The sequence below is a fragment of the Taudactylus pleione genome, unplaced genomic scaffold (assembly GCF_031769625.1).
Source record: "Taudactylus pleione unplaced genomic scaffold, aTauple2 ptg000016l, whole genome shotgun sequence".
In the NCBI taxonomy this organism is placed as follows: domain Eukaryota; kingdom Metazoa; phylum Chordata; class Amphibia; order Anura; family Myobatrachidae; genus Taudactylus; species Taudactylus pleione.
Window position 1 is genome coordinate 47,612,786 of NW_028284418.1, and position 19,162 is coordinate 47,631,947.

At 40.6% G+C, this 19,162-nt stretch overlaps 1 protein-coding gene across 1 annotated transcript in view; it reads left to right on the forward strand.

The window, feature by feature from the left end:
• LOC148542014 (hexokinase HKDC1-like) overlaps positions 1-19,162 on the forward strand; it is a 47,348-nt gene that overhangs the window by 11,317 nt on the left and 16,869 nt on the right. Inside the window, exons 8-14 of the mRNA XM_088473882.1 lie at positions 454-609; positions 783-1,016; positions 9,346-9,650; positions 11,413-11,561; positions 11,856-11,975; positions 15,144-15,239; positions 15,664-15,763. Coding sequence (XP_088330008.1) covers positions 454-609; positions 783-1,016; positions 9,346-9,650; positions 11,413-11,561; positions 11,856-11,975; positions 15,144-15,239; positions 15,664-15,763 — 1,160 coding nt within the window. The remainder of the gene's footprint in view (positions 1-453; positions 610-782; positions 1,017-9,345; positions 9,651-11,412; positions 11,562-11,855; positions 11,976-15,143; positions 15,240-15,663; positions 15,764-19,162) is intronic.

The following is a 19,162-nucleotide window of genomic DNA, read 5'->3' on the forward strand; positions in this document are numbered from 1 at the left end:
ATATATTCTAACATTATCCTATAGAATTACAGAGACATATTGTTCAGCTCACTTTTATCCTATAACATATTATTTTATTAGAAGATATCTACAGTCTGAAAAATTTTAAATGGGTTTTGTAGTCTTGAACATTCTACTATAATTTACACATGTTACAATACAATAGAAGTAGTTACCTGTTGAGCGTTCTGTTGCTTAGTGATAGCAAATACATAAAGTTAATCTAGCTATTGTGGTGTTTTACTGTGTACAGTTATATCTCTGAAAAGAACTGTCTCCTATAGAAAACATTACTTGATAAAACTGAGAATCCCATGTTACATTGTTATTGGTACCTAGGTAAATCTCTGATGCCTGCGTTGACAGATAGAACAATGGGTATCGCAATTGTTTTACTAAAGAATCTTTTTGGCATGTGAAAATAAAATGCCGCTATTTGTCCTCTGTTTTTAGGTTTGAGAAGATGATCAGTGGTTTGTACATGGGAGAACTTGTCAGACTTATTCTACTGAGCATGGCAAAGAAAGGCCTTCTGTTTGGTGGGAAGATCTCTAATGCTCTCCGTACCAAGGGAAAGATAGAGACAAGTCACGTGGCTGCCATGGAGAAGTAAGATGATGTTCTATACATGTGTTTAAGGCATTATTAAAGATTGCATGCATAATGTTAGGTTAGGTTAGCAAAGAAGACATCTGAAAGGATCAGTAACTGTAGCCCATGCCTCAACACTAGTGTCTCCTGACAACTGGAATTATTGTGTAATCTCTGGTTCTCTATTGCAGATATAATGAAGGGCTGTTTAACACCAGACAGATTTTACTTGACCTTGGCCTGCAGCCATCAGAAGATGATTGCATTGCTGTGCAGCATGTCTCCACTATAGTCTCTTTCCGATCGGCCAACCTGTGTGCAGCTGCTCTTGCTGCCATCCTCACACGGCTTCGGGAGAACAAGAAGCTAGATAGGATGAGGACAACTGTTGGAATGGATGGTACAGTTTATAGAACTCACCCCCAGTAAGTATCCTATCATACAGATAATAGAACGTACCCCCAGTAAGTGTCCTATCATACAGATAATAGAACGTACCCGCAGTAAGTGTCCTATCATACAGATAATAGAAGGTACCCCCAGTAAGTGTCCTGTCATACAGATAATAGAACGTACCCCCAGTAAGTGTCCTATCATACAGATAATAGAATGTACCCACAGTAAGTGTCCTAATTCAGATAATAGAAAGCTTGAGCCACAAAATTATTGAAAATATTGTATAAAATTACCTGCAGGCTGTGTGTATAAGATGTATATAACACACAAATGCATTCTGTGTGTATATTGGGGTCCCATTCCCAAGATATCTCATTATGGTATGCAAATATTCCAAAATACTGAATATTCCGTTATCCAAAATACCCCTGGTCCCAAGCATTATAGATAAGGGAGATTCAACCTGTATCATACTATATTTATTTTAAAATGTCTTTTTCCTCTATTACAATAATTATGTAGACGACATTTCTGTGGCTTTGGTGTGACTTACAAATCCAGAATAGTGAGCGGAACATGTGATTTTTCCCTCCTATAATAGCACTGTGATAGTGTTGTATACAGAACAGTTAAGACAAAGTGCTTGTTCTTACACTAATAGTAAGTATTCCACTTGGCATTTAATAACTTGGCAGTAATATAAAATCCAAACTATAGCAATGGCAAGAGAGGGGCCAGTTCATAGTTGCATACAAGTCGCCTGCAATTGCACTCAAACTTTATATTCTAGTCACACATATTGCACAATGGATCCTAGTGAGATCCTATGGGTCACTGCCAACACACACAGCCTACATGTGAGCTCCCCAATACCACTCAGTTACTCCCACTCAGCTAGTGATGTTACAACTAAGATACGTTATGCGTATGACTGAACAGTCTGCAGATGTGCGCGCTCATTTATGGAGCATGCACGGTGCTTAAAAGTGTTCGGTTTTCCACAAAATGAGCTTGGGTGCAACTGTGAGTGAGACCCTGAGACACCATTTTAAAATGTTCCGGAATTATCCTTCTTTTGATTTTCTAGTAGCGTAGCTTTAGATTGTCACCTTTTCTTCTACCTAGGAACTCCTAATACAATTTCACAGGACAACACTGTCAAACTACTGATGTACTAAACCTTCCCTGAATTACACAGTTCTAATTTATAATGACAGCAGTGGAGATTACAGAGTTAAGACCTGATTCACTACCAATCGCAACTGTGAATGCAATAGCGATTACACACACTGTTCACCTGAGATAGTATGCTAATTCATTGCAATCACTATGCCGATGCAGCACTACATAAGGACGCCCACTTTACCTTACACACATCCATAATGTTTAGCAAGACTGTGAAACCATCAGTACAATCGAATACCATCGCAGCCTCACGCACACTTGCACAAGCCCTGACCTTACTCAGAAATTGCTAACTTCATCGCATGCTATGAGGCCTCATGTTGCATAGGACATCGCAGTGGCTAATATACACTGGTGGCCAAAATTGTGGACACATTTTGAAATTTGAATGTTTTTCAACTTTGAATGCTTATAAAAACTGTTTCACTTCACGCAGTGCAATGATTCATATATCAAATGAAAGGAAATTTAATGTAGAATTCAACACAATAAACAGAGGTCAAATATTTGCATTACAAGGGAAGTTAAGCACAGATGCATGAGATTCAAGAAGCGCATTGTAGTAACAGCTACTACCAGCCAATCGGAATTGTCGTTATGAGGACCAGTCAGTTGTCGTTTATGAGCAGATAGTCAAATAGAAATGAGTTGTGCTTTAGTGCGCAAATACAATCTTGCAGCTTCAATGGTACTAAAAAATGGAGTAATGCCAACTCCACATTAAAGACTTGTACAAATATATAAGTACCTTGATAGCGCTGATTGTAAATACACCTATTAGAAATCGGGATTATATTAATAAATTACCCTGCAATATAAAATTATGTCAATTTATTCATATTTATAACACAACAAACAGAAAATGGATAATGTCAAGAAAATACACAGTGTTACATGGAGGAGAAAAGGATTCCACAAATAGCTTCTCACCCAAACAAGGTGCTGCGGTGGGCAAGGGCTAATTAAGCAATGGGTCCTGGGCCTCAATAGCTCGGCACCACCACAGGTAATGTATTAGGTCCAAAAGCGTGGCTGGGTACCCAAATTGCGTCCCTCCTGGTCCTCAAGTAGTCACCTTTCTGCAACGTGTTTCGGATCACTTAAGGGATCCTTCTTCAAGCAAAGGTGACTTGTAGTCTGCAGCTAACTCTTTTTATATCCTGGTCCAACCTCTGATTGGTCTTGAAATTCCCGCGTATTGTCAATGGATGCGGCGGCCGTGTCACTTCCGGTGTTCGCCGGAAGTTTCATGCATTCCACCTTACTCCGACTTCCTTCAGAAACCCGGAAGTTGTGTGCGTTCCACTGGTCGGCGGGAAGACTCTCTTCAGGATCATCTAGTGGTTACTAGGAGATGAATATTTGGGCTCCGATTATGGCCATCTTGGTATGGGCTAAAGACCCAAAATAGGCAGCGATGTATTGGACTTTGCCCGTTACTATTAAAGTTAAATAGAGCGGATTTGGTTCCAAATTCCAAAGTACTTTTCTATGTTCCGCTGGAAAAAACTATGCCGTACTATGTATTTCGGCACTATCTATCCCCATATTTCCTTATTGGTCCTCCAAATAAGTTAAGAGCCATAAAAAAGGGGAAAAATGGAAAATAAAAAAGGGGAGGATAAAAGGAGAATGGCGTTAGACATAATTTCATTTAACAATACTGAATAAAAATACAAAATATTAGTCTAAAAACCACTTCAATTCAAAATCGAGATTTAAGCCTTTTGGGGACAAAGGGCCTGATTCAGACCCACTCGCGAGCGGCTGTCCGCTCGCAAGTGGGTCGATGGTCTGCACTGAGCATGCGCACGACGGAGGGAGCTCCGTCGTGCGCATGCGCCAGACACGACGAGCGAAGGACTTTCCTTCGCTCGTTGTGTCCGATCAAAGGGGGCGTGCTGTCAATGTTGATTGACAGCACGCCCCCTTTGGTGGGCGTGCCGGGGGTGTGCCTCCCTGACGGGGGCGTTCCCACGGGAACGCCTCCCGTCAGAAGCCGGCCCACTGACATCACTAGTGATGTCAGTGGGAGTGATTTTGGCTCTGATAGAGCCAAAATCACTCCGGAGCTTGCGGTTGAAAACCTCAACCGCAGGCTCCGGCTCGCAATTTCGATGGTCGCGATGGTCACGACCATCGCGGCCATCAAAATGCACGCTCGTATAGCCTGTGGGTGGTGACCCACAGCTATACGAGCGTCCAGGAGGACGCTCCATGAAAATGGAGCCCGGCCCTCATGCAGAGTGTGCGCTCTGCTCAGAGCGTACGGCTCTGAATGAGGGCCAAAGTTTCTAAATAAAAAATCCACTTAATCTCACTAGTGGCTAAACGCTTCTCTATATCATTGGTTCTCCAGTTTGTTTTAATTAGCTGGATACCAAAGAAATTTTTTATTTGATTTTCATTTTTATTATGGACGTTTAAGAAATGATCTGAAAAAGAATGAGTATTGAGTCCTTTTCTAATATTATAAATGTGCTCTGCCATATGTATTTTTACATTTCTAGTGGTTCTCCCCACATAAAATAAACCATAAGTGTATTCTAAAACGTATATAACATTTCTCGAATGACACGTGATAAAATCTTTTATTCTATGTGATTTTCCTTTTATGGTGAACTCTGTAATCTTTTTAGTATTTCCGTATGATGATGCTGTGGTTCTGCACATTAAACAGCTTCCACATCGGTGGAAGCCTTTTGTTCTCTCACTTACTTGATTCTTTTCAGGAAGAGTACTCCTAACTAGTTTATCCTTAAGAGAAGGAGCCTTTTTGTATATATAAACTGGTTTTGTTGGTAATACTCCCCCCAATATGGGGTCATTCCTTAAAATATTCCAATTTTTTCTTTTGATGTTTTCAATTTGTTTATGATGGGCGCCATATTTTGTTATAAATGCCCATTCATAATTGTTTTTTCTTTTTGAAGTGTACTTAACAGCCTGTAATCCTTGTTCCTCCTCAATTATAGTATATAAAGTGCGTACATCAGTAGTTATTAAAAAACAATCTTCTGACCATTCAATTTGATTTAATTTTCTTAATTTGGCGTTTTATTGACTATGTGCTTTTTTACAGGCTGTTAAGTATATTTTGGATATTAGCACATATAGTGAAAATGTAAAAGATTTTATTTTAGAAGCCATTTCTTTTATATTGAAAAATAATTATTTCTATTTTAATGGAGTATTTTATCTACAGATTTTAGGCACTGCAATGGGCACCAGGTTTGCCCCTAGCTAAGCTAATTTATTTATGGCTTACTGGGAAATTTTAATGATTAATCCAGCAAAAGAGGCAGGGGCAAACCTGATGGCCTGGTGGCGTTTTATTGACGATGTGCATTTTATTTGGAAAGAGGATTCCACCCATCTTAATAATTTTTGTGATTTTTTAAATATTAACACTTTCAATATTAAATTAGTTTTTAATATTAGTCAGATTGAGGTAGTCTTTTTAGATTTGGTAATTTACATTGACGATGGTCATATTTGTACAAAAAACGCATAAAAAAATGACCGATTCCAACTCCTATATTGCAGCCAATAGTGAACATCATAATAGGTGTTTGGAAAATATACCACTTGGCCAATTTAAAAGGTTAAAAAGAAATTGCACTAAAGAATGCACTTTAAATGTACAAATTGATGAAATGACCGAAAGATTTAAAACAAAAGGTTATTCTGATTTTTTATTAACTACTGCCAAACAACAGGTGAGAGAAGTCAAGAGAGAAGATCTTTTAAAAGAAAAAATAAACACTTCAAAAAGGAAAAACAATTATGAATGGGCATTTATAACAAAATATGGCGCCCATCATAAACTAATTGAAAACATCATAAGAAAAAATTGGAATATTTTAAAGAATGACCCCATATTGGGGGGAGTATTACCAACAAAACCAGTCTATATATACAAAAAGGCTCCTTCTCTTAAGGATAAACTAGTTAGGAGTACTCTTCCTGAAAAGAATCAAGTAAGCAAGAGAACAAAAGGCTTCCACCGATGTGGAAGCTGTTTAATGTGCAGAATCACAGCATCATCATACGGAAATACTAAAAAGATTACAGAGTTCACCATAAAAGGAAAATCACATAGAATAAAAGATTTAATCACGTGTCATTCGAGAAATGTTATATACGTTTTAGAATGCACTTGCGGTTTATTTTATGTGGGGAGAACCACTAGAAATGTAAAAATACATATGGCAGAGCACATTTATAATATTAGAAAAGGACTCAATACTCATTCTTTTTCAGATCATTTCTTAAAAGTCCATAATAAAAATGAAAATCAAATAAAACATTTCTTTGGTATCCAGCTAATTAAAACAAACTGGACAACCAATGATATAGAGAGAAGCGTTTAGCCACTAGTGAGATGAAGTGGATTTTTTATTTAGAAACTTTGTCCCCAAAAGGCTTAAATCTTGATTTTGAATTGAAGTGGTTTTTAGACTAATATTTTGTATTTTTATTCAGTATTGTTAAATGAAATTATGTCTAACTCCATTCTCCTTTTATCTTCCCCTTTTTTATTTTCCATTTTTCCCCTTTTTTATGGCTCTTAACTTATTTGGAGGACCAATAAGGAAATGTTCAGCTGGCTTTTAGGGATGGATAGTGCCGGAATACATAATACGGCATAGTTTTTTCCAGCTGAACATAGAAAAGTACTTTAGAATTTGGAACCAAATCCTGCTATATTTGATTTTAATAGTAACGGGCAAAGTCCTATACATCGCTGCCTATTTTGGGTCTTTAGCCCATACCAAGATGGCCGCGATCGGAGCCCAAATATTCATCTGCTAGTAACCACTAGATGATCCTGAGGAGAGTCTCCCCGCCAAACAAGTGGAACAAACACAACTTCTGGGTTTCTGAAGGAAGTCGGAGTAAGGTGGAACGCATGAAACTTCCGGCGAACACTGGAAGTGACACGGCCGCCGCATCCATCGACAATATGCGGGAATTTCAAGACCAATCAGAGGTTGGACCAGGATATAAAAAGAGTTAGCTGCAGACTACAAGTCACCTTTGCTTGAAGAAGGATTCCTTAAGTGACCCGAAACGCGTTGCAGAAAGGTGACTACTTGAGGACCAGGAGGGACGCAATTTGGAAACCCAGCCACGCTTTTGGACCTAATACATTATCTGCGGTGGTGCTGAGCTATTGAGGCCCAGGACCCATTGCTTAAGTAGCACTTGCCCACCGCAGCACCTTGTTTGGGTGAGAAGATATTTGTGGAACCCTTTTCTCCTCCATGTAACACTGTGTATTTTCTTGACATTTTCTATTTTCTGTTTGTTGTGTTATAAATATGAATAAATTGACATAATTTTATATTGCAGGGTAATTTATTAATATAATCCCGATTTCTAATAGGTGTATTTGCAATCAGCGCTATCAAGGCACTTATATATTTGTACAAGTTTATGAGCAGATGCAAGGTCATGTTCAAAGGTGGGAAAGGTCAGTTTGGCTGTTTCATTTTGCAGAGTAAAGTTGGTTACTGAAGTGTAATTATGGTTGGATGTTTGTGTGTATTATTTAGTGCTATTGACAATGTAAAAAATAAATACAACAATGTCGTCCAGGCAAAGTGGTGACTGGTCACCCAGGAAGAGATCCAGGATTGTGGCGTTACGTGAAAATGGTCTTTTGTATGCAGCAATTGCGAGAGAAGTTGGTGGGAATGTGACAACATCAGGAGTGCGAAAGTTTTGTTTACGCTATCAGGAAACACAATCTATACAAAACAAAGAAGGAAAAGGCCGGAAAAAGTGCACAACAGCTGTTGATGATAGGAGAATAAAACGAGTTTGTGTCAGGGACAGATGGATGTCATCTGCAGCCATTAGCAGTGAACTGAGTGCAACTGGTGTTTTTGTCAATGCCTAAAAAGTAGGATTCCCCGAAAAAAACCATTGCTGAATAAAAAGCAGCGTCAGAAACGAATACAGTGGGCAAAAGAACACATTGCATGGACAGAAGGTCAGTGGAAACAAGTGATATGGAGTGACGAAACTAAGATATCAATATTTGGTAGTGATGGGAGAAAATATGTGAGACGTCGCATTGGGGAAGAGGTACATCCAGATTGCATTCAAGCAACAACAAAGAATCCTACAAGTGTTATGATCTGGGCATGTATGACAGCAGATGCTGTAGGCCACCTTTAATGTCTTAGATGGCACACTGAACAGCAGAAAGTACATTGGCACCATCCTACAACCAAAACTTCGACCTTCTATCGGGGATCTTTTTCCAGATAATGCCCCATTTTTTTTTCCGGCAGGGTTCAGCTCCCTGCCACACTGCATGGATATGCAAACAGTGGTTCATGGAGAATGACATACAGGTGCTGGGATGGCCAGGAAACAGCCCAGACCTGAACCCCATAGAACATTTGTGGTTCCGTTTGAAAAAACTGGTACATCTGAGGCGTCCATCCAATAAAAGACAATTAATTGAGGCTATAATTGTCTCATGGCACCACATAATAAAGAAGGAAGAGCTCCAAACATTGGTTGGCTCAATGCCACATCACTGTGCTGCTGTCTTGAAAAATAAAGGATACCCAACAAAATACTGATAGGACAGTAACATCATAAGTACACAGGGATTTTCACCCTAAGTGTTGTCTTCACTGCATAACTTCCCTTGTAATGCAAATATTTGACCTCTGTTTATTGTGTTCAATTCAGCATTAAATTTACTTTCATTTGATATATGCATGAATTGTAACAGTTTTTATAAGCATTTGAAGTGGAAAAACATTAAAATTTTAAAAAGTGTCCGCAATTTTGGCCACCACTGTATGCACGTCCCTGTAACGGAGTTCAAACGCACTGGACCACTTGATTTTCCCTGACTACTCCCCCGTCACCACCCACAAACGACACATCCTGTCAATCACTCTGCGATGGACCTGTGTAGTCACTGCGATCGCAGTGGCGGGTTGTGCAGAACGCAACAATCGACTGAGTTGCCCTTAGTTGCAGATTTCTCTGTTGCTCATTTCTAGCAACTGGTCACATGATCTGTAGTTCTGACAAACCCGAGAATGGGAAACGCTGCACTCAGTACATTGAGTGCATTTGGTTTTACACTCTTAAACAAACAGCCTGGCCAAACAGGTAATAATGACATGCTCCTGTGTTTTTCAGATATGCTAAACGACTACACAAAGTTGTGAGGAGACTGGTTCCTAACTGCGACGTGCGGTTTCTCCTCTCAGAAAGCGGCAGTGGTAAAGGCGCGGCTATGGTGACAGCAGTGGCTTGTAGATTGCTCTCACAACATAAGCAAATCGATGAGGTCCTAGACTTGTTCCGCATTACAGACGAGAAACTTGCAGATATTAAATTAAGAATGATGAATGAGCTGAAATATGGACTTCACAAAGAAACACATGACTCTGCAACGGTTAAAATGTTACCGACTTATGTTTATGGGACACCAGATGGGTCAGGTACAAAATTCCACTGTTATACATTGTCACACTATGGGCCTCATTTACTAACGAGTTTCATCACCAAAACGAGTGATAAATGTCACTGTGTATGATAAATGGTGCTCCAGCCAATCACCTCCCAACTGTCATTTTTCTAACAGTTGACAGTTGGGATGTGATTGGCTGGAGCACCATTTATCATGCATAGTGACATTTATCACACGTTTTGGTGATGAAACTCGTTAGTAAATGGAGGCCTTAATATTTATTTATTTATTACCAGTTACTTATATAGCGCACACATATTCCGCAGCGCTTTACAGAGAATATTTGGCCACTCACATCAGCCCCTGCCCCAGTGGAGCTTACAATCTATATTCCCTACCACATGCTCACACACATACACACTAGGGTTAATTTATTTTTTTTGTTTGGAGCCAATTAACCTACCAGTATATTTTTAATATCATATATTTATTGCAAGTCCCTTAGATCTTAATCTGTATGTAGGTGTGGATATATTTATCCATATAATGACACTGAGCACAATATATGTATCTTTATAACAAAAGTTTCACTTAAAAATTATATATTTATAAAATATATCCTATTATGACCCAGTCCATATAGCTAAAATTTTTGGGCCTGATTCAGCAAGGATCACAGCTGCGATTGCAATAGCGATTACGCACGCAGTCTGACTGCGATCATATGCTAATCCACTGCGATCACTATGCCGTTACAGGACTACATAAGGATGCCCACCTTACCTTACACACATCCATAATACTTGGCAAGACTGCGAAACCATCGGTAACATTAAGTACAGTCACAGCCTCACGCACACTTGCACAAGGCCAGACCTTACTCAGACATTGCTAACCTTCCGGTACACAGCGAGAGCTCAGGCTGCGTATGGCATCGCAGTGGATAATTTATGCACGCACCTGTAACGGCGTTCAAACGCATTGGCGCGCCTGCGTTTCATCAACCTCCCCACCCCCAAACGATACTTCCTGTCAATCACTCTGCGATGGGTCTGCGTAGCCATTGCGATCACAGTCCCTATCGCAGTGGAGATGCATGTGCAGTATGCAACAATCGGCCGATTGCGTGGTTAATTGCATCTGCGATCCTTGCTGAATCAGGCCCTTTGATCCCATGGGACTTTTTTTTGCTGCTTTCTCCCTTTATCCCCAAAAAGCTGCACAAGCTTTGTTGCCCCAAGCCAAAGCACACCCAGAAGTATAACACAAAAGTATCCTTCCAGTAATTACAAATTATCAGCATTCTTTATATTACAAATGAAGCACAGAAAACCAAGGGACACTATAGGGTCTCTGCTCTTGTGCTACACAAGGTTGTAACCAATATGGCTTCCCCTAAACTCCAAAAATTTTAGGGTGTTGTCGAAATTATAACAAAGATGGCCTCCGGCACTATAGCCCTGGGGAAGATTGAATAGTTCCTTTTACACATTGAACTGGGCAAATATTTATTTGAGGTTATAAAGACACTGGTGCTGTGTCATGTGGAGATTACATGTTTACATAAGTATTAGAAGTGATGCTTCCTCATCGTAGATGCAAGAGCTGAAAAAATGTGAGGGAAGGTGGAGAAATTACCCATAGCAACCAATCAGCTCCTAGCTATCATATTATAGAATGTATCTGGTAAATGATAGCTAAAAGCTGATTGGTTGCTATACGTTTGATACACCTTCCCCTGTGTTGCACCTATGACTATGCAGGAAAATTATAATATATAATGTGTATTATAGAAAACGGCAAGTTTCTGGCTCTGGACCTTGGAGGAACAAACTTTCGAGTTTTGTTGGTCAAAATCAGAAGTGGGCGAAGACGCTATGTGAAAATGTACAACAAGATCTTTGCTATTCCTCTGGAAATAATGCAAGGGACCGGTGAAGAGGTACAAGCCGCCTGCATATGGTGAAACATCACATATTAAGAATTAATTTGTTATTATTTATATATTACCAGTAATTAATATAGCGCATATATATTCTGCAGCACTTTTACAGAGCATATTTAGCCATTCACATCAGTTCCTGCCCCAGTAAAGCTTACAGAGCGAAAGGGCAGTAAGGGGGATGGGAGAAATGTGAGTGCTAAAACATTGTTTAGCAACAAACATTGTCAAATATTTAATAAGGGGTTGTACATTATTTCTTCTTATTAATATTATTGTGCTGTTGTTTTCTAGTTGTTTGACCACATTGTGGAGTGCATCGCAGAATTCCTAGATTACATGGGAATTAAAGGTGCTCCGTTACCATTGGGATTCACTTTCTCCTTTCCTTGCAGACAAGAACGGATTGACAAGGTATGGTTCTCCTTCTCTGAGCCTCCAGAGCTAGTGAATGACTGGAATTAAAAGCTTGCCTTAGCACTGTAAAGATCATTTACAAAACAAAATGTTGTTGCACGGACTCAACCTTCTGTCCACAAAGAGGACACCCACAGTACATTTTCATTCCATATTTTAGGATGATTAAGAAAATAGCAATAAAGAAAAATCCACAACCTGTTGCAGGTTAGGCTTAAAAAGTGCCCACTATGTGACCACCCCTTCATTTGCAATTGTCAGTATAACTCCTAAATACTGTCTCATTTAGACTCATTTACTGTATGTCTTAATGAATCAGCTGACAGGACATTAGTACTGTTTTATTACATGTGACAATTTTATGTGTATGAAGGTATTTATTACATTGGTCACAGTGAAGTCTATAAATTAGCTTTCCCAGTGTCCATGGAAGGTGCAAAAGGAGAGCTAATGAGAGTATGAGCACACTCCTGGTTTGTTGCACAGAATTGGCTCTGCGGACCCCCATTAATAAGGAATGCCCCCTTAGTGTGCCTTCTTAACCCTTTTAATATCATTTTAAATATGTGCAGAAAATGTAATTTTGCCTTTTCATACTGGTGCATTATTAAGTGCATGAGTCTGGCCTGCACTCGGCAAGGAACTCTCCAGTTTACCTACTTCCACCCATTAGACAATGGTAAATGTTGCACCATGCAGATGCCATCATATTGTCTCATATAATTCCTCCTGAGATTGGGTACTTTCAGGTAATAACAGGCGATTGGCTTCACAAAATGACAACAGCTCTGCTATCCTGGAATTTTACACTTCCATAAATAGTCTTTAGAGGAATTATTTTAGTTCCATTTTTACATACCTAAATTCGGGTTTTCTGTGTCACCTTGTTGTTCTTATATAAATGTGAATTAAAATTGGCATCTGGATTGTAGCTGTACATGGCATAGGTGATGCCACAAGCATCAGTGACAGTCTATGGGTCTCCTACCAACATTGTGTAAGTCTGTATTGGGGACGGGGGATATAGATATTATTTATTATTATTATTTATATAGTGCTTGTCTCCAATAGGACTCAAGGTGCTTTACAGATACCATGAATATAGTTCAGAGGTTTTTTATCTGCATAAAATAGAGATCCCATAAGGACAATACAGAAATGAGGCAGCCATTATGCGTCATCAGTTACAAGGATTATTCATCCTACCCAGAAAGGATCCAGGTGAGGCAGCCACGGGGCTGCAGATAAACAATGATCCTGGCCCAAATGTAATAGCCTGTAATTTGCGTCAAGAGCCTAGATTGCCACGATTTAGCCTCAAGAGTTAAAGCTATTTTTTTTAAAGGGCAAATCCAAACTGGTTTAATACACAAATTAAAAAACAAGTTTAAACAGTGATGCAGCCTTTAAAGAAATGATTATGGACAACAAAAATGGTTTATGCACAATTACATGGTTTCTATTGCTGGGGACAAATGTGCTTGCTAATGGATACCTACATTGTCCAGTATTATGAATTGTCACCAAATGGGGCCAAAGACAGGGTAAAACTTCAGTACACATGATTATAATAACTATAATGTATAAATGTACTAATGGAAGCATTGCACAAACCCCTGTTGACAGTCAAGTTTGCACAGAAAGCTCAATAGGTCAGTCAGCCTACTCAACGCACAGTTCCCCTTCCCCCTTATTGCACAGATCCTCCTTTTAGCACAGACACAAATTGCTGGTACAGATGAGTCCTCATACACTGGTTTCTTCAACTAGATAAATCCCAGTGCGACCAGCAAGCAGCTTTGTTCCTGTCTGCTTGCTTTGATTTGCACGAATTTGGTTGCCAACCTCAGAGTCAAACCAGATGGCATGCCTTTGGGCGAGCCATTTTGGAGACTCACAACAGCCCTGCCCTGCAGGTTCTCTCTTCTGCCAGGATTTACCCCTTTACTATGAAACTTGCAACCCAAGGTCCTCTACAGCAGTGCTTCTCAAATCCATTCCTCAAGACAGAATAACAGTGCATGTTTTCCAGGTCTCCTTACAGAATCACAAGTGAAATAATTAGAATGGTTCTTTTAAAATGTGTCAGTCAGTAATGACTACATCTGTGCTCCAGCAAGGTGATATGGAAAACATGCATTGTTTGTGAGTCCTGAGGACTGGATTTGAGAGGTACTGCTCTACAGCATTGTGCCATCTTATCCTACAGATTTGAGCTGCATGCCCAGAACACACCTTTTACTGCACCTCTTTCACTTTGCTACTTTGTATTCCTGCACAAGGGTTTTGCTATACCTGGAGTCTGCCCGCTGTACATACTTCTCTCACCTACCTGATATTCCCCATCCCATCTGTACCTGGAGCTACATTAAGTCTGATGTTTCATGCCCCCGAAATATCTCACTGAGTCATGACCTGTGATTCCCTGCCTTGAGTGTGTTACACCTTCTGTTGAGGCTAATCCATCCATGGTTAATCAGTAGTGTCCTTCTCCCACAACCTTATTTGCGACTTCATAACCACCCAGCCCTCAGCCTCCCAAAAACTTGTGCCTACCCCAACCACATCTGCTGGGGATGCTTCTGGTAAGGACTTCCCTTTTTAAACTTCAAGTTGTCTCCAATTGCAAGAGTCTGGCTGCAAAAATGCCAGATGAAGCCTTCCAACTGCATTGTTGTTTTAATCTCCCAGATCCCAATGTAAACTCAGTGTTCTTCAACTGTTGATGCCAACAACCTTCCTCCACAAGGAGCCCGGCACACTACTGGCATACAACTGCCCCTGGTTCCACCTCACCTTCTGGCGCCTGACTAATCCTTGTTCCTATATGATCTTCATGTAAACTCTGCTACTTTGGCCTGACATGGTTCCATGTCTGATTGGGGTCTGTTATGATGTAGCTGGCAGACATTTGTTGTATTACCATACCTATGTTACTATACTCTTCCCTCCTTGTTGTTACCCCGCTCTCCACTGTCATTACTCATTATTTTCATCCCATTGTATAGCCTCTTAATCATTTGGCTGTTGCATAATTACTGTTGTTTTTATGTCGTATTGCTATTGTCTAATTTTTATTATACCACATTTTATTTCCCACTATCCTGTTTATTTCCCATGCATGTTCCATTTTTTTATTTCTTATCCTTTGAAATTGCTGTATAGGGAACACTGGTTGGATGGACAAAAGGTTTCAAAGCTACTGACTGTGAAGGAGAGGATGTAGTAGATATGTTGCGGGAAGCCATCAAGAGAAGGAATGTAAGTATGTCTGAGGCACCTCGTGTGTTATTGGAATAATATGTGTGCATACATTGCTGTACTGTCTGTTATATTTTGGGAATACATCTGTTGGTTTCTACTGAAGAATCATGAAACCTTCCCCTGAGGTCTTTATAGGTATTTTCACCTAAAACTGGAATGGTCAGATTCTCCTACAGTATTTGTGGACCTTCTGCACTCTCTACCGGGACTTTAGAAAGGTGCTTTCCTACCAATGCATCGCCTCTCTTACATAGAAACCAGTTGTGTTACTACTCTATAGGAGCAGTACATCCACTTCCCATTTCCTCACCACTGCTAATTGCAGTAACCTTCTCTTGTGGGATCCTGACATCGCCCCACCATTGTGCTGCAGAGCCATCATGTGTATACTCATTTCTCACATTTCTATTCTGCTTTAAAGGAGTTTGACTTGGATATTGTAGCAATCGTCAATGACACGGTTGGGACAATGATGACTTGTGGATATGAAGATCCAGATTGTGAGATTGGGCTCATTGCAGGTAAATGCCCTTTTCAATACTGTGCAGCAAATGCTAATAGTGGGGCCAATGCAAAGTGTAACATAATTATCTTGTCTGCACTTGCTGTGTAACCGACTGTACACAACTATGGGCGATGCACAGTCATATACAAATATAGTGCATCTCCACTTGCTTCTTGGGGGCTTTACTGGGCCGTAATGGGGCATTCTCACAAAAGGTTAATTCAGATGGAATTGTATGTTATGCAGAGGTATGTGTACACGTAATTACCCCTGTTTTTAGACTGATCCTTTGCACCAGGGATAGTAGTGGTACAAGTGTGCCCTGATAGTTATGATGGCTATGATAATGGTTGCGCAGGTAGGTTTGATCTGGGCACAGAGATGTGTACAATGCTACACATGGGCCAATATACGCAGTTAGTTCCGTACACACAGTGAGCCTGATACAGAGGTGAACGCTAATGCATGGCTGTAATTTATTTCTCATTCACTGCTGCGATAATATGCAGATGCTAGTCTCAGCCTGCCCCTTGTGTAATTGTGAGCATCAGAGATTACAAGCCCTGAGACACCCACTTTCAATGTCCGTGGACAATGCAAATCCACTCCTGAACTCAAATACTCCACCATCGATGCACCATCGCAATAACATCAAGACTTATGATGCACTATGACTGGTGCAGCGTCTCTTTCTGAACTGTATCTAATCATGACCACTATGGTAGCGGCTCTTCATTTAGGAACGCCGCCACGTTCACTGACACTCCCATAACATGCCCATGAGACAGCCTTTATTGCGTTTACTTCAGGCCACCTCCCAGGAATGGCAATACAATATAGTGGTTGCCAGTGGAGTCCCTCTCCGTGGTGACACCTGGTGCGGGTAGGGGTGTAATGTATGTAGCGAAGAAGCGAGCTGGGAAAAAAGGGGTCGTTGCCTTGCGGCCCGAACCCCCATTTTAGTCACTCCTGGGGTCCCGGAGGGGCGGACTGCCCCAGAGGATCACTCTGATAACACCTGAGGGGACATTGATAACACCAATGTCCCTATTTCTCTTGTCCGACCTCTTCATAGGCAGAAATAATTTCTCGTACAGTGCCGGCTCCCTCACTGTGTCAGGAGTTGAGTGCTGCATGTAATGCTACAGTGCAGCACCCGGCTCCTGTCACTGAGGAGGTGTCGGCCCGCTCCCCCCTTGTGACGCCACTGGTGGTTGCTCATATCAGCTTAATGGTTTTTCACAGGTGTTTGTAAAGGGAAGGGGTTTACTCTGACCTACAGAAATAAAGAAAAACTATTCCCTCCAGCACACTGCAAAAAAAAAAACACGCCCAGAATACTACATGATAATAGAAATTCAGAGATCTTTGTTGCATATATTTGCAAATACATGATAAGGCGCCAAGTCATGCCAAGGCTTCTTTGTACCAGCATCCCTAACGCTACATAGCAATAGTTCCCACTCTGAGTTATGATTGCATAACAGCACATAAATAAATATATTTAAGTTGAGAGCCAACTCACCTAGGAGGTACCCCAGAGACCTCCAAATAGCACTACAGGAACCAGCACACCCTCCCAATGCTGGTCCCATCCATGCCTCTCAGAACAGCAATACAAAATAGTGGTTGCTCATATATATTTTTTGCAGTGTGCTGGAGGGAAACTTAATTTTTGCTGCACCTTCCAGGAATGCCTATGGCTGTCCATTGGCAGATCTATTTCAAGTAACTCAGGGCCTGATTCCGATTTGTATGGTATTGCACAGCCACTAGGAAGCGGCTATGCAATACTGTACAACTACTATGCTAATGCAGCAGGAGGCGTCTGCAGAAAAGACGCCTCCTGCATGTATCTACAATCCGAGTGCTGCTTCCAAAGATGCAGCATCGGATCGATGGTCGCGAAGGTCGCAGTCCTCGACCAGTCTGCGTAAGCCAGTTCAAGGAAGTCTGTGTCTGACGATACAGACCCTGGGCAAGTTGGCACGACTACACAATGGGGGAGACGCTCCGGTCTCCTCCCCCAACCATGCTGCAGCTAAGGGGGGAACTGCGAGCGATCACACAGGACCATTCTGCACATGTGCAGATCCCCAAATATCAGATTTGTATGTAAACCATTGCTTTTGCGCATATATCCAAATTTGGACCTCAGGGCCTGATTCAGAGGCGCTCGCATGGGAACGCCTCCGTTTGTGAAGCCACCCCCCCGCCACGCCTACAAAATGGGGCGAGCTGTCGATCATCATCGACAGCCGCCCCTTTTGTAGTGAGCCCCGGAGCGAGCGCTTTTTGCGTTCACTCCAGGGCTCACGCATACGCACTGGGCCACCATCGACCCACTTGCGAGCGCAATGCGCTTGCGAGTGGTTCTGAATCAGGCCCTCAGTTTGCAACAGCGGTCTCTGAATACTCTCAGTGGTGCGCATGCGCCATAGGGGTTTCTCTGACGTTTCGCGCATGCGCAGTAGGAAAAAATCTCTCAGCTGTGCGGACATCAACACTGCGCCCACTTCTGAATCAGTCTCAATATGGAAGCAATTACATCCAATTTGCATTCAACTTTTTACCTGCTTCATTGTCTCGTGTAAGAAAATGTAAATGATTACCTAGTGTTCCCCATGGCTGTAAACTATTAATTTTACTGGCACATTAATTAATATTAGAAAGTATAATAATAATAAAAAAGACAAGGATCAGCCCTTTTTTCTCTTTTATAGAAGTAAAGGAATGCAAATTTTCTGCCCAGCTGTATTTAGGATTTTTGTTTTTTATACATTTTTTAATGTTAGATTGATCTTCTTCAGCTGTTTTCATTGCTTCTTACTACTTACTGGGCAGATACTAAGCATGTTTTAATTAATGCCACATTAAAATGTCACTTGTACTATAGATGAAAGGTAAATGTGTTTTCTTTGCCTGAATAAACCCTGCAGATTAAAACCACCGTAAATTCTCATCCTGTCTGAAGAGAAGAGAGAATAACAAAAAAATAACAGTCTACTTTTCTAAGATAGACCTTTTTGTAATGAATAAAAAAAGAATCAAAAGACTGTAATAGACTGTAATATAAATTATGTAGTTGTTCAATCAAAGACATTTAAAGAACATTTTCAGATTGCTACATTTCTATAGACTATCACCCCAGCTTTACAACATGTTAGTAAGTAGTAGGTGTACAGTAGTTGGTAGCCATGATCTCCCAGACTGGCTGTAATAACAACACCCACTGTCCTGTCACGGGTGGCTCATTCCATGAAATTGCTGCATCAGGTAGTAATAAAACAAAACCAAAAAAGATCATGAATTATATAAAGGTATTATAACAATTTTTAACATTATAAAGGCACTAGGATAGATTATTTCCTACCAAATACAAGGCCACAATTTTTTTATTTTTTTTTTAAACTTA